Genomic DNA, 16,443 nt, shown 5'->3' on the forward strand with positions numbered 1-16,443 from the left:
CAGGGCCAGACTCAACAGCAAAGTGATCTCTCTGAGGATCACAGTGGATGGTCAACCTGTGACGGACCTGGCCCAGTTTGGCCAGGATAACGTCACCACTGTCTTTCAGCCACTGCAGGTATGGTGTGTGTGTGTGTGTGTGTGTGTGTGTGTGTGTGAATGCGAGTGCAGGTTCGCCGACCGAGGACCGAGGCGCTTGCACACACAAACAAAGGAGAGAGAGAGAGAGAGAGAGCTACAGACAGATATACAGACAGATAGACAAACCGAGAGATATATAGATATACAGACAGACAAATCGACAGATATATAGATATACAGACAGACAAATCGACAGATATATAGATATACAGACAGACAAATCGACAGACAGACAGACAGAGACAGAGAGATGGCCAGGAAACTGTGCTGTGGATACTGACTGTTCTCTGTCGCTTTCTGTGTTTCCATTGCAGACCATCAGCACCAGGTCGGAAGCAGAGCGGAGGGAGCGGACGCAGTGTGTGTTCTGGGACTTTGCAGAGAGGGAGGGCAGGGGAGCATGGTCCACGGAGGGATGCCACTTGGAACGCTTCGTGGCTGAGAAAACCGTGTGTCTCTGCAACCATCTTACCAACTTTGCGATACTCATGGTCAGTGTGTGTGTGTGTGTGTGTGTGTGTGTGTGTGTGTGTGTGTTATTGTGTGTGTGTGTGTGTACGGTGTTTGAGAGAGACAGAGAGACTAAAGGACAGCTGAACAGCAAATGCTAAGTTGTTGTTGTTGTTGTTGTTTTTGTTTTTTTGTTTTTAGAGATATCCTTTGCAGTTGTCATCAGTGACAAGGAACAATGTCAGCATCCTTCCTTAGTTCTTCCTTTGTGTGTTATACTACTCTGACAACCTACCTCCCCCATGACACGGTTTTCAGTGACAACCCCCCTCCCTATGACACTATTTTCAGTGACAACCTCCCTCATGACACGGTTTTCAGTGACAACCCCTCTCCCCCATGACACGGTTTTCAGTGACAGCCTCCCTCCCCCATGACACAGTTTTCAGTGATAACCCTCCCTCCCCCATGACACGGTTTTCAGTGACAACCTCCCTCCCCCATGACACAGTTTTCAGTGACAACCCCCTTCCCCATGACACAGTTTTCAGTGACAACCTCCCTCCCCCATGACACAGTTTTCAGTGACAACCTACCTCCCCCGTGACACAGTTTTAAGTGACAACCCCCTTCCCCATGACACAGTTTTAAGTGACAACCCCCTTCCCCATGACACAGTTTTCAGTGACAACCCCCTTCCCCATGACACGGTTTTCAGTGACAACCCCCTTCCCCATGACACGGTTTTCAGTGACAACCCCCTCCCCCATGACACGGTTTTCAGTGACAGCCTACCTCCCCCATGACACGGTTTTCAGTGACAACCTACCTCCCCCATGAGGCTCACTCCTAGTCCTTCACACACACACACACAGAGCAACACCCAGAAGCTGTCTGCCGCTGTGGTTGTGCCAGCAGTACCCAGGTAGCTGTCAATGGCAGGTCACCATAAGGCCACACACCACAGGAGACCGTGCACCGCTGCTGAGTCGTTGGTGGTGTCCAGTCATTCGTGGAGCCAGACCTCTCTCTCTCTCTCTCTCTCTCTCTCTCTCTCTACACACACACACACACACACACACACACATAGGCAGACTGGAACAGAGTGTCTGACTGTATTTTCAGGACTTCTACGGTCAAAGTGTGAAGAAACGTCACGAGAGCATCCTCAGCTCCATCACCATGGCGGGGTTGACAGTCTCCATTGGTGCCTTGTTCCTCACTCTCCTCGCCTTCATATTTGTCAAGTGAGTCCGGGGGACATCTCCCACCTTTCCCTCTGGAAATTCCTGGGGTTTATCAGGAGGGTGTTGGGATGGGATGTGTGCGGGGAGGGTGAGAAGGCTTGAGGGAGCTAGCTGTCTTCTCTCTCAGCCCATGGGATGGGGTGGGCTTTGAGGGGTAAGGGGAGGTGGAGTCACCATACAAGGGAAGCAACCGTACCTGCATCGTTTTCGCTATGTTCGTTTCGTTACGTTCAGTCCAACATAATGTCCTGCTCACATAAAACCCCTCCCCTCCTCCCTCCTCTACAACTGTCCTTGTACATTCGGGGAAAATTATTGTCATTTAATGCAACTGACGTCTCTGCATGGAGGGAGCTGCTTTACTTGCATCTGCTTTCGATTTTGTTTCGGTTTTTTTTTTCCCGTTGGTTATAATCTACATTTAGATCTTTTATCACACGCATACCTTATTTTGTACAGGATAGGGGAATCAGTCCATGCTAGACACTGCACCAGTGGGTCATGGTAAGAATGTTACATGAAAGTACTGTTGTGGCAAATTACCTGTTCATTTTGTTTCTCTGTGTAACCCATGTTTCCTCGTGCCGACAGGAAGCTGCACAAAAGCCTCCCCCAGCAGGCTTTGTTCAACCTGTCGCTGGCCATGCTCATCTCCTGGGTCATCTTCCTGGCCGGGGTGAAGCGTGTGGGGAGTCACGTGACCTGCCTGCTGGTGGCCATCTTGCTGCACTACTTCATCCTGGTCACCTTCCTCTGGATGCTGGTCCAGGGGGCGCTGCATTACGTCATGCTGTTCAAGGGCAGGAGACGACCTTCCACACCACGCTTCATGCTGAAGGCTGGACTGGTCGCTTGGGGTGAGACAAGGGACAGCGAGTTGCCGAACTGCAATTATTTTTCTAATCTTATATTATATATCTTATATATACAGAGAGAGAGAGAGAGAGAGAGAGATCTGAGCAGGCGTGTGGGTGTGAGTGCACATGTATATACATCAACATCTTCTGAAATAATGATTTGACAAGGCACAAGTGAGTTCATATACAATGAGTCAGTCTAATTCTGACAAAGCTCAAGTCATTACATAATATTGCCTTACAATAGTCTGATGTGTGTGTGTGTGTGTGTGTGTGTGTGTGTGTGTGTGCGTGTGTATGTGTGTGTGTGTGTAGGTCTGCCAGCCCTGCCAGTTATCATTGTGTCTGCAATCGACGTGGAGCTGTACCATGGAGGAGACAGATAGTAAGTTCATTATCTCCTGCAACTTCCTGGGGGTGGTTTTCAGTTTTTATAGATTCCTAACATTATTGACGAGATAAAGTGTATTTCTGCACCCGTGTAAGGAGCTGTGTGGTACTGTTGGTCGTGTTGGTCTGGTAGCAATAAAGAGCAGAGGATCAAACTCACAACTAAACAAAGGGTTCAGGGGGAGAAAACCACTGTGCCTGTTTCTGACCCTGCATAAGGTCATTCAGAGTGATGTAAAGGGATAACTAAAGGCCCTGATATCAGGACCATAATATCAGGACCAACCGGGTACCAGTTGTTATACCTCGCACTCCACCCTGTGATGGTCGAACCCAAGAGACTGGGTTGTTTCATTTTTCTGACCCAGGTCCGGAGTGTCTGGGTCCTGTTTGTGACCAGGAAGACCTGTCTCTTGGGACAGATCGCGGAGAGAGGACTCGACCTAGAGAATCAGCCAGGAAGGGGTCTGAGGGGAAGCAAGGTCCTGCCCCCCACCCCGCACCCCAAGTCATTCCAGTTGGAGGAGGGTTTAGGGAAGGGTCGTGCCCCTGGTGTTGCCGCTTGTGGGGTGGGGCGGGACATACCCTTTCAGGCACTGGGTGACCTCCCTTCCCTGCCAGCAGTGCACTGTGACTGCTCTCAGTGGTGGCACGGCTCTGTCCCTTCCCCTGTCCTGTGTTGAGTCCCCTGCTTCGCTCCCCTCAGTGGTGGCACGGCTCAGTGGTGGCACGGCTCTGTCCCTTCCCCTCTCCTGTGTTGAGTCCCCTGCTTCGCTTCCCTCAGTGGTGGCACGGCTCTGTCCCTTCCCCTCTCCTGTGTTGAGTCCCCTGCTTCGCTTCCCTCAGTGGTGGAGAAATCCCTGACCTCAGGCAGACACCTCTCTGTCAACCCACCACAGGTTCCTCACGGGAGAGGACACTAGTCGTGTGATCCTGGCGTTCCGGCCCTCTTCCCCTGGGACCTCTGGTTCCTGCAGGAGGGTACAGCTAGTGAGAGGTGAGGTGCATGACGCCACTATCTGACCTCCCTCCCCCCAGTACCATGGGTCTACGGATGGAGGGGGTACGTGGCAGGCGACCCCTTCGCTGTCCCACCCCCTCCGCCCTGGGGGGAGACCAGCTCGTTGCAACGACCCTGCTGTCCGGCGGGTTTCCTCTGCAGAGGGACACCAGTGTGTGGCAGGCATTTCCGGGCTGTCAGCCCGTCTGTCTGCTGGTGGGTTGGACACACAGGTCGTACCTTACGCCCTTCTGACCTGGCTTCACAGCGTGCCAGGCACTCACGGATGGCTTGCCCTCTGAAGATGGTCAGACTAACACAGATGACACAGAAGATGGTCAGACTAACACAGATGACACAGAAGATGGTCAGACTAACACAGATGACACAGAAGATGGTCAGGCTAACACAGATGACACAGAAGATGGTCAGACTAACACAGATGATACAGATGGTCAGACTAACACAGATGACACAGAAGATGGTCAGACTAACACAGATGACACAGAAGATGGTCAGGCTAACACAGATGACACAGAAGATGGTCACACTAACACAGATGATACAGAAGATGGTCAGGCTAACACAGATGATACAGAAGATGGTCAGACTAATGGTCAGACTAACTCAGATGACACAGAAGATGGTCAGACTAATCGTCAGACTAACACAGATGATACAGAAGATGGTCAGACTAACACAGATGACACAGAAGATGGTCAGACTAACACAGATGACACAGAAGATGGTCAGACTAACACAGATAACACAGAAGATGGTCAGACTAACACAGATGACACAGAAGATGGTCAGACTAACACAGATGACACAGAAGATGGTCAGACTAACACAGATAACACAGAAGATGGTCAGACTAGCACAGATGACACAGAATATGGTCAGACTAATGGTCAGACTAACTCAGATGACACAGAAGATGGTCAGACTAACACAGATGACACAGAAGATGGTCAGACTAATGGTCAGACTAACTCAGATGACACAGAAGATGGTCAGACTAATGGTCAGACTAACACAGATGACACAGAAGATGGTCAGACTAACACAGATGACACAGATGGTCAGACTAACACAGATGACACAGAAGATGGTCAGACTAACACAGATGACACAGAAGATGGTCAGACTAACACAGATGATACAGATGGTGGTCAGACTAACACAGATGACACAGAAGATGGTCAGACTAACACAGATGACACAGAAGATGGTCAGACTAACACAGATGATACAGATGGTGGTCAGACTAACACAGATGACACAGAAGATGGTCAGACTAACACAGATGACACAGAAGATGGTCAGACTAACACAGATGACACAGAAGATGGTCAGACTAACACAGATAACACAGAAGATGGTCAGACTAACACAGATGACACAGAAGATGGTCAGACTAACACAGATGACACAGAAGATGGTCAGACTAACACAGATAACACAGAAGATGGTCAGACTAGCACAGATGACACAGAATATGGTCAGACTAATGGTCAGACTAACTCAGATGACACAGAAGATGGTCAGACTAACACAGATGACACAGAAGATGGTCAGACTAATGGTCAGACTAACTCAGATGACACAGAAGATGGTCAGACTAATGGTCAGACTAACACAGATGACACAGAAGATGGTCAGACTAACACATATGACACAGATGGTCAGACTAACACAGATGACACAGAAGATGGTCAGACTAACACAGATGACACAGAAGATGGTCAGACTAACACAGATGATACAGATGGTGGTCAGACTAACACAGATGACACAGAAGATGGTCAGACTAACACAGATGACACAGAAGATGGTCAGACTAACACAGATGATACAGATGGTGGTCAGACTAACACAGATGACACAGAAGATGGTCAGACTAACACAGATGATACAGAAGATGGTCAGGCTAACACAGATGACACAGAAGATGGTCAGACTAACACAGATGACACAGAAGATGGTCAGACTAACACAGATGACACAGAAGATGGTCAGACTAACACAGATGATACAGATGGTCAGACTAACACAGATGACACAGAAGATGGTCAGACTAACACAGATGACACAGAAGATGGTCAGACTAACACAGATGACACAGAAGATGGTCACACTAACACAGATGACACAGAAGATTGTCACACTAACACAGATGATACAGAAGATGGTCAGACTAACACAGATGACACAGAAGATGGTTAGACTAACACAGATGACACAGAAGATGGTCAGACTAACACAGATGACACAGAAGATGGTCAGACTAACACAGATGATACACAAGATGGTCAGACTAACACAGATGACACAGAAGATGGTCAGACTAACACAGATGACACAGAAGATGGTCAGACTAATGGTCAGACTAACTCAGATGACACAGAAGATGGTCAGACTAATGGTCAGACTAACACAGATGACACAGAAGATGGTTAGACTAACACAGATGACACAGAAGATGGTCAGACTAACACAGATGACACAGAAGATGGTCAGACTAACACAGATGATACACAAGATGGTCAGACTAACACAGATGACACAGAAGATGGTCAGACTAACACAGATGACACAGAAGATGGTCAGACTAACACAGATAACACAGAAGATGGTCAGACTAATGGTCAGACTAACTCAGATGACACAGAAGATGGTCAGACTAATGGTCAGACTAACACAGATAACACAGAAGATGGTCAGACTAACACAGATGACACAGAAGATGGTCAGACTAATGGTCAGACTAACACAGATAACACAGAAGATGGTCAGACTAATGGTCAGACTAACTCAGATGACACAGAAGATGGTCAGACTAATGGTCAGACTAACACAGATGATACAGATGGTGGTCAGACTAACACAGATAACACAGAAGATGGTCAGACTAACACAGATGACACAGAAGATGGTCAGACTAACACAGATGACACAGAAGATGGTCAGACTAACACGGATGATACAGATGGTGGTCAGACTAACACAGATGACACAGAAGATGGTCAGACTAACACAGATGACACAGAAGATGGTCAGACTAACACAGATGATACAGAAGATGGTCAGACTAACACAGATGACACAGAAGATGGTCAGACTAACACAGATGACACAGAAGATGGTCAGACTAACACAGATGATACAGATGGTGGTCAGACTAACACAGATGACACAGAAGATGGTCAGACTAACACAGATGATACAGATGGTCAGACTAACACAGATGACACAGAAGATGGTCAGACTGACACAGATGACACAGACGATGGTCAGACTAACACAGATGACACAGAAGATGGTCACACTAACACAGATGATACAGACGATGGTCAGACTAACACAGATGGCACAGAAGATGGTCAGACTAATGGTCAGACTAACACAGATGACACAGAAGATGGTCAGACTAACACAGATGACACAGAAGATGGTCAGACTAACACAGATGACACAGACGATGGTCAGACTAACACAGATGACACAGAAGATGGTCACACTAACACAGATGATACAGACGATGGTCAGACTAACACAGATGACACAGAAGATGGTCAGACTAACACAGATGATACACAAGATGGTCAGACTAACACAGATGACACAGAAGATGGTCAGACTAACACAGATGATACACAAGATGGTCAGACTAACACAGATGGCACAGAAGATGGTCAGACTAATGGTCAGACTAACACAGATGACACAGAAGATGGTCAGACTAACACAGATGATACACAAGATGGTCAGACTAACACAGATGACACAGAAGATGGTCAGACTAACACAGATGATACACAAGATGGTCAGACTAACACAGATGACACAGAAGATGGTCAGACTAATGGTCAGACTAACACAGATGACACAGAAGATGGTCAGACTAACACAGATGACACAGAAGATGGTCAGACTAATGGTCAGACTAACTCAGATGACACAGAAGATGCTCAGACTAATGGTCAGACTAACACAGATAACACAGAAGATGGTCAGACTAACACAGATGACACAGAAGATGGTCAGACTTACACCAATGACACAGAAGATGGTCAGACTAATGGTCAGACTAACACAGATGACACAGAAGATGGTCAGACTTACACCAATGACACAGAAGATGGTCAGACTAATGGTCAGACTAACACAGATAACATAGAAGATGGTCAGACTAACACAGATAATACAGAAGATGGTCAGACTAACACAGATGATACAGATGGTCAGACTAACACAGATGACACAGAAGATGGTCAGACTAACACAGATGACACAGAAGATGGCCAGACTAACACAGATGATACAGAAGATGGCCAGACCAACTAAGACACTGAAGAAAGTTCATAGTATGTCATTCCTCGCTCTTCCCAGGAGACAGGTCTCTTGTTCGTCAGGGGACCAGGCGGAACTCAACTCTCATTTTGCTGAGTCAGAACCCTGCCTGACTGAGTAAACTGGGCGGAGACAGCTCCTCCATCTCTGCTGGCCTTCCTTAGGAAGCAAGACTCAGGCTGGGACCATTAGACCCCCTAACTAATGCCCTAGAGATGGCTCAGGAGTTGCTGCATAAACCTGCCCGCACGCTTGGGGGAGGGGAGAGGGGCAGCTCTAATTCCAGCCTGGTATGGAGTCTTTCTCGGCACCCAGAGCTTGTCCTGTTGGAAAATATCCGAAGTTTTTCTCAGGTGTGGTCAGGTCTTTGTGCACTCCAGTATTCTGTAAACTGTATATCAGTACATTACCAAAGGGAAAAGCATCTTCTTTTGTGTTGTGCTTCATTCAGTTGCTGGATGTCGCTGACGCCTTTTTACTACGCCTTCCTGGTGCCTGTCGCCATCATCGTCACCACCAACATCGTCATCTATGTGTTGGTCGTGATCAGCATCTGTCGTCGGCCCAAGATCAGCAGTGGCGGCTCCAGTTACACTCTCATAGGTGTCCGTGCCTCCATCAGCTGTTTTGTGGTGCTGGGTAGGTCACCCTGTCTCTCTGTCTGTCTGTCTGTCTGTCTCTCTCTCTCTCTCTCTCTCTCTCTCTCTCTCATGCAAATACACATTCCTCTCTTACTTTCTCTCTCTCACATATGCACACAAATACATGTATGTGCATACCTCACTCTCTCACACACATACACACACATACAGATATAGACACACATGCACACAGACAGACAGACAGACAGACAGACACACACACACACACACACACACACACACACACACAAACTCCACACCAACCGCTGTCCACTGATAGCATCTATCTTAAAACTCGCTCTTCAAAGTAACACCCCCTGGGCTTCACCAGGAAGCTGTAAAGTAAGAGAAACGTGGGCTCTAATTTCAGTCACAGAACAGCATTTTCTTCAGCTGTTATTCTCTGACCCTGGTCACCAGCATGGGAGGACACACTGGGGGGAGGGCATGAAGGGGAATGCTGGAACAGTGGATGGTTGAAATGCTCTTTCCAACTGCTCAATAATATGTCAATAATATAATAATATGTGACGCCGCACGCGAAAATCATGGATAGGTCGCTGGAGTAAATTTCACGTAACACGCTGTGAAAGTGACAAGGGGTGAAAATATCAAATTTGAGTATTTTGGTTATTCAGATTCTATGATTCTTTTTATATTAAATTTCCAAGTATTATAAAGAAATATAAAGTATTAGTGCTTTATTTTGATGTTTTCCCATTGGGAATTGGTGATCAAGAGTGGGAAACAGCGAACTCGTTTTCTCAGAAGTACGTTTGTGATCATCACGAGACTCAAATGCATGTATCTCAGAAACTAATAAAGATACTTGAATTCTATTTTCTGCGTGTTATTCAGAATTCTCTCTACTTTCAGATAAAAGATTATATCATTTTGTGAATTTTGACCATTATCCATGATTTTCACATACACCATCACATATGTAAAATTGTACAACTAGTATACCATATATACAATCATATATATATATATATATATATAAGATTGTCAGTTGTGTCCGACTATGACCATAAGAACAGCAGAGGAGGCAACTGCTGTCCCAACTAAATATTTGGGCTAGAATGATTATAGTGGAGAATGTCATGACCAAGTTACATCCCCACTCTCTGGGCCAAGAGGGTTTTGGGACGGTCGGCAATGCGATGGTTCCCAAAGGCCAACTAGTCCCTAAGGCTGCAGCTCTGGGAGGGTATGAAATACTGTATGATACCTTAAAACTAATTACTGATTTTTAAAAATCAATAATACCAATAATACTAATGTGTAATCAGCCAGATATATTGATTAATCGATAATTAATCTATTATCAAACAAACTAAACCTTTTTCTAACATTCAGGTTGCTCTGGTGTCCAATGCATGAAAAGAGACAAAGCCTAAGTGCAGGATTATTTCCTATGTCCGAGGCTAAAGTTCTCAGTATGAAATGCATTAGCTGTGATAAAGGCCAGTCTGAGGCTACGTCAAACATGTAGCGGCCAAAAGGGTACACCTGCAATTTCCTGTGCGTAAAGGGCATAGCCTTAGACTAAAGACATAGAAATGGCAGCAACCGTTTACCTCATGCACCTTTACTGAAGAAATTGCGCCAGAATCATGTGCTTAGAGATAGTCAACACCCAACTGAGATCTGTGAAGATACTGTTGAGCACAGGGAGTTTGGTAGTGCTCCCTGTGAGAATTATGAGCTGACGGGCACTGAACAGGATTGGATTGGGTCACCCCTCTTGTGGAAATACCAGATACACTGAACAAGATATGATGGGGTGACCCCTCTTGTGGAAATACCAGATACACTGAACAAGATATGATGGGGTGACCCCTCTTGTGGAAATATCAGGTACACTGAACAAGATATGATGGGGTGACACCTTTGTGTAAATACCAGGTACACTGAACAAGATATGATGGGGTGACCCCTTTGTGGAAAAGCCAGATTTTTTTTCGATACTATTAATACCAAAAAATTGAAATAAGGATTGAAGTCAAAAGAACATTATTTTTACATTTGAGAGAGGGAGGAGGGAGGGGTGGGGGGGCGTAGGGGGGCAGGGGCATTATCTAATTTGAAAAATAATCTACCAGCATTGTTTCCCTTTCCTATCAAAATGCTTTCATTCCTTCAAAGGCACATGATAATAATACGTAACAGCTAGTGCTTAGTTCAAGAGACCCAATGGAAAACCTAACAGCAAATTTAACTGTCATTGCAATGAAACTGGACAGTGGTAAATATATATATATATATATATATATATATATATATATATATATATATATATATATATATAAAACAGATCTACCTTCCTTGGCCTTCACGGCCATTGGCACTCACCTAATTTACCAGCAGTGAGTTGCTCCCACCTCTCCTTTTTCTTTTTCAGTTCTGTTCATCACAGCTTTTTGAAAAGAACTGGGTAGTATCCTTTCCTCGTTTCCTCTACGGAACCCCCCTCAAGTAGTTTTGCCACTTGTTTGTCAGAGAAGTGTGGTTTTATAATGGAGACGGTTTTCAAACTCTTTCAGCCGCTGTCGCCATGTTGCTGCCGCCATTACAATAGTTTGTGACGGAATACAGAGAGCACCACGCCTTCCGCTCAGACTGACTGGTCTGACGCTGGTCTTTCTGCATGCATCAGGTCATGTGCTTGTCACTGATAGTCGTGACGTAGCTCGTCTCTCACTTCCTTTGCCATGTACCGCATCCCTGCAATGTCTCTCGGCGGACTATAAATATGTCTCTGTGTGTGATACCCTCTCTCTCTCTCTCTCTGTTTCTCTCTCTCTCCCTCTCTCTCTGTTTCTCTCTCTGTCTGTTTCTCTTTGAGTGTGTGTGTTTCTCTCTCTGTCTCTCTCTCTGTTTCTCTCTCTCTCTCTGTTTCTCTTTGTGTGTGTGTGTTTCCCTCTCTGTGTCTCTCTCTCTCTCTCTGTCTCTCTCTCTGTTTCTCTTTGTGTGTGTGTGTTTCCCTCTCTGTGTCTCTCTCTCTGTTTCTCTCTCTCTCTCTCTCTCTCTCTCTGTGTTTCTCTTTGTGTGTGTGTGTGTTTCCCTCTCTCTGTCTCTGTCTGTCTGTCTCTCCATTCAGACCAAAGAAGCAGACTCCACATTCACACTGAACCATCCGAACGTTCCCCACCTCCCTGTTCCAGGTCTCAGCTGGGTCTTCGCTTTCTTCGCCGTGGAGGACGCCCGCCTGGTCTTCCAGTACCTCTTTACCTGCACCACCGCCTTCCAGGGCTTAGTCATCTTCATCATGTACCCGGCCCGGGATCCTGACGTGCGGGCCTTCTGCCTGCAAACCTTCGGCAGACGGGGCAGGTACTCTGTACAGCAACAGCAGCAACAGGTCATTCCACTTCATAGGCGAGAAAGGTCCCCGATTTCTGAACCAGAGATGTCCACACCTCGGCCGCAGTTGTCCACATCTCGGCCACAGGTGTCCACATCTTCTGAGCCAGAAAGGCCGTCATGCTCTGAGTGTGTGGTGAAAACAGCGTCCACTGAGGAGACCAGCTTTGCCTCTTCCAAGGGACAGGCGCTTCAGTGACAACTGGACTGGCCGCAGAGATCACCAGTGATACTCGTTCCACGTCCAGGCAGGAGGAAAAGAGGGGGCAGCCCTTCCTTTTTAAAACTGTATTTGTATTTCTTTTTTTTTATCACAACAAATTTCTCTGTGTGAAATTCGGGCTGCTGTCCCCAGGGAGAGCACATCGCTACACTACAGCGCCACCCATTTTTTTGTATTTTTTCCTGCGTGCAGTTTTATTTGTTTTTCCTATCGAAGTGGGTTTTTCTACATAATTTTGCCAGGAACAACCCTTTTGTTGCCGTGGGTTCTTTTACGTGCGCTAAGTGCATGCTGCACACGGGACCTCGGTTTATCGTCTCATCCGAATGACTAGCGTCCAGACCACCACTCAAGGTCTAGTGGAGGAGGAGAAAATATTGGCTGGTTGTTTGGAATGAGATGTTTCCATTGCTTACTGAGCTGATGCGCCGAATTAGCTGTGGCTAAAATCTTTCATCGGAATCAGTCGCATAATACTTCATCGTCATGAAAGTTGTAAGACTATTAATTTTGATACTTTATAACTAAATACAGAGACTTATTTAATACTTCAGAATCAATCACACAGACTTCTTTGGTATGCCAGAATTATTTGTTTAGATTTATTTGACACTACAAAATCGACCACGCAGATTTATTTGACATTTCAAAATCGAACAAGCAGATCCACGTAGATTCATTTGACACTTCAAAATTGATCTTTTTTTTTTTTTTTTTTTTTTTTTTGCTGCCCCATCATCTGTACCGTTTCAGTGGCATTACTCCCACGCCGCTCATTTAGATTCCTCCATACACGGCCACATCCGGGTTTGTCCGTCGTAGTTCCAGCGTCGGCAGTCCACAGGGAACCATCGATGTTAGGTCGCCACGAGGCCACACACCAGAGGAGACCCTGCACTGCTGCTGAGTCACTTCGGTGGTGTTCAGTGGTGCCTGTTCTGTTTTAACGTACTTAGGACACCACCTACTAAGCCCCATACTAACGACAATAATGGCTTAGTCGCGGAGCCAGACTGAGTGAGCGTCCCTCCCAGAGTGGAGACCGCCACCACGTCCCTCAAACAACAGCCCTCTATGAATCTGCCGACACTACGACATTGACAGGACTCACCCCAAGCACGGAAGTGGAGGGGTATCGAAACTGAGGTCACCACGAGAGCAGGGCATGAAAGGCCACAGACTTTGAGACTATTTTGTTTCTATTGATGACGATGAAGGAGGAGGAGGATGACGATGATGATGACGATGTTGCTATGGAGGTCCATTTTGGTTTGGGACTGCGTGACAAGGCTGTACTCTACGCTTCCTGTCATAATGATATCCCGGCGTTAACCAGGCCCGAGAGATACAGACACTTGCAGTGTGATCATATAGATTTATTTGATACTTCAAAATTGATCATGCAGATTCATTTGACACTTCAAAATTGATCACGCAAAGTTAGCTGACACGACCAACTGAGGCACCCAGCAATTTTGTGCTGAAAATTGCATGCTACAAAACGTGTTCTTACATGCATATCACTTAATCTCTTTTTTTTTAATTTTTTTTTTATGCTTCATTAAAGCAGCTTAATGATGCCTTCTGACTATTCTCAAAACCTTCACAATCAGATTTTTTTTTCTGAAATCATCTTGAAATGATTTATACATTCATCCAGTAATTCATCTTCAGTTTTGGTACAATGTCAGAACTCAAACCTTTGTTTTTGTTGTGTGTGCGTGTTTTAACAGCTTCATACCAACAACTATAATACTGTTTTGTCAAAAATTCACGAAACACTATGTTAAATGTCACATCCTTCTGGTAAAACGTTTTATTTGAAACGTCCAATTTCCTTTGTATTGCAATTTGCTTTCTTTATGATTTTTTTCTCTCTGCATATTGATTGATTGACATGTATACTTCAACAATTCCCGTCTTCGGTCACATACCCAGCAATGTGACGGAGGAAATTCTACGTCGAATCCAGATTTCCTTGTGTGTCGGTTACATTGCGAAATAAATAGTTGACTAAATAATAAATTGATAAATAGATATATTGCTTTACCTTTTTTGCGAACGTGAGTTTAAGGCTGAAGGAAATTGTTTTCGCTGTATCACGTGTGACTGCTGCTCTTGAACCTCGCTCCCTGGTGTGTGCCATTTCCATGCGTAAATGAATGTCATGCAGGTCTTGTCTGCAGGTGCTTTGTTCATATTGATGGTTTTAATTAAGTGTTTTTGCATTTTCGCTGACATGATATATTTCATGAAAAATAATGTCACTATGGAACCAATTGCTTTGACACTATTTTTTTAAGAAAACTTTTATCTGCATTTTTTTCTGATCATATTACTGTTGGTTTAACCATGTGATTATTGGGTTTATTTGCTTTAGTACTGTTATTCTGTAAATAGATAGTTTTGGACAGATTGTATGATGAACATTCCTTCTTTTATTGTTTTCGTACATTGTTTCGTATTATACGATGTGTATGTGTACAAAGTGTAAAATATTCAGCAATATAATCAAGGGAATCAATTTCCTTTCTGATGTGACACTGGTTAACCAGTTCCCGTTGTTTAAAGAACTGCATTTAAGACAAGAGTAATACAGCAGGGATGTAAGACGTGTTTCTCATATCCAGGGTGTGCCATATCTATTGAAAGTGTAGAACCCAGCATAACTTTTTGCAAATGTAGCTGAGAAACTGTTCAATCGTAAGTATGACAGAAAAAAAATTGCTGAAACCCCAATGTATTAGATTTTACAAACTGAAAAACAAATCGCGTAATGTATCTTGCCTTTTTGTTTGTTTGTATAAATATGTATATAATGCAACTGCTGTATGCACACAAATTTGTTATTACAGATCTTCTCAGGGATATGTACAGATATGTTTGACGTAAGGAAAATCAAAGTATTTGGAAAACATCAGCTGGAAGTGACCTAGCTTGGAGTGTTGAAGATGGATGTCTTGGTATGGCTATGCAAATGTTATTGGTATGACTGGTATAAACAATATTGTCATACCTGATGTAACAATACTGGTAGACCTGCATAAACAGCATTGGTATACCTGTATAAACAATATTGGTATACCTGATATAAGAAAATATTGGTATACCAAAAACGGGGAAAGTTTATAAGAACTGTTGGTTGTAAAATAAGACTCACTTTTAATAAGGGGTGTCCAACGTCTCACACCATAGATCTGCCTTCAGGGACTGTGTTAGTTGGAAAATGAATGTGTATGGCACTGCTCACCCGATCTTTAAAACTGACCAATGCAAATCTATCAGTAATCAGCCCCGCTTTCTAAAAGCATATCTTAAATCTAAAATCAAGATGAACAACGTTTCTCACATTCAAATGTGTCGGAAAACCTCGGCAGCATGAGTGTGCACATACTCATCTGTAAATGACACCGACTGATTCTCCAGTAGTCTGGTCTCCATGCATGTATTCAGAACTTTATTTGATTTGCAACACTGGTCCTCCGGTGTGCTGGGGTCTCATTGTTGTGGTGCTTATTGAATTGTACTGCATTTTTGTAGCGATTTTTCATTCTTCTATTAAAGCAAGCAAAATGATTTGTCAGTATTTCTGTATGTTTGAAGAGTTTGAACACACACACACACACACACACACACACACACACACACACACACACACACACACACACACACACACACACACGGAAGAAAACATGTGTGCATGCATTACCCCTGGTTGACAAAAAACGTAACTTTTCTTTCATTCATTTATTCATTATCTCTTTCTTTTGATTTG

General features: G+C 44.8%; 1 protein-coding gene across 1 annotated transcript in view; it reads left to right on the top strand.

Moving 5' to 3' along the window:
• LOC143288269 (uncharacterized) overlaps window positions 1-16,218 on the top strand; it is a 97,910-nt gene extending 81,692 nt beyond the window's left edge. The window contains exons 12-18 of the mRNA XM_076596617.1: window positions 1-118; window positions 456-632; window positions 1,717-1,838; window positions 2,430-2,695; window positions 3,011-3,080; window positions 8,890-9,077; window positions 12,247-16,218. The exon at window positions 1-118 is cut by the window's left edge and continues 133 nt beyond it. Of these exons, the coding sequence (XP_076452732.1) occupies window positions 1-118; window positions 456-632; window positions 1,717-1,838; window positions 2,430-2,695; window positions 3,011-3,080; window positions 8,890-9,077; window positions 12,247-12,644 (1,339 nt within the window). The 3' untranslated portion in view covers window positions 12,645-16,218. The remainder of the gene's footprint in view (window positions 119-455; window positions 633-1,716; window positions 1,839-2,429; window positions 2,696-3,010; window positions 3,081-8,889; window positions 9,078-12,246) is intronic.
• Window positions 16,219-16,443: the final 225 nt, after the last annotated feature.

This window comes from Babylonia areolata, chromosome 12, assembly GCF_041734735.1.
Source record: "Babylonia areolata isolate BAREFJ2019XMU chromosome 12, ASM4173473v1, whole genome shotgun sequence".
NCBI lineage: Eukaryota > Metazoa > Mollusca > Gastropoda > Neogastropoda > Buccinidae > Babylonia > Babylonia areolata.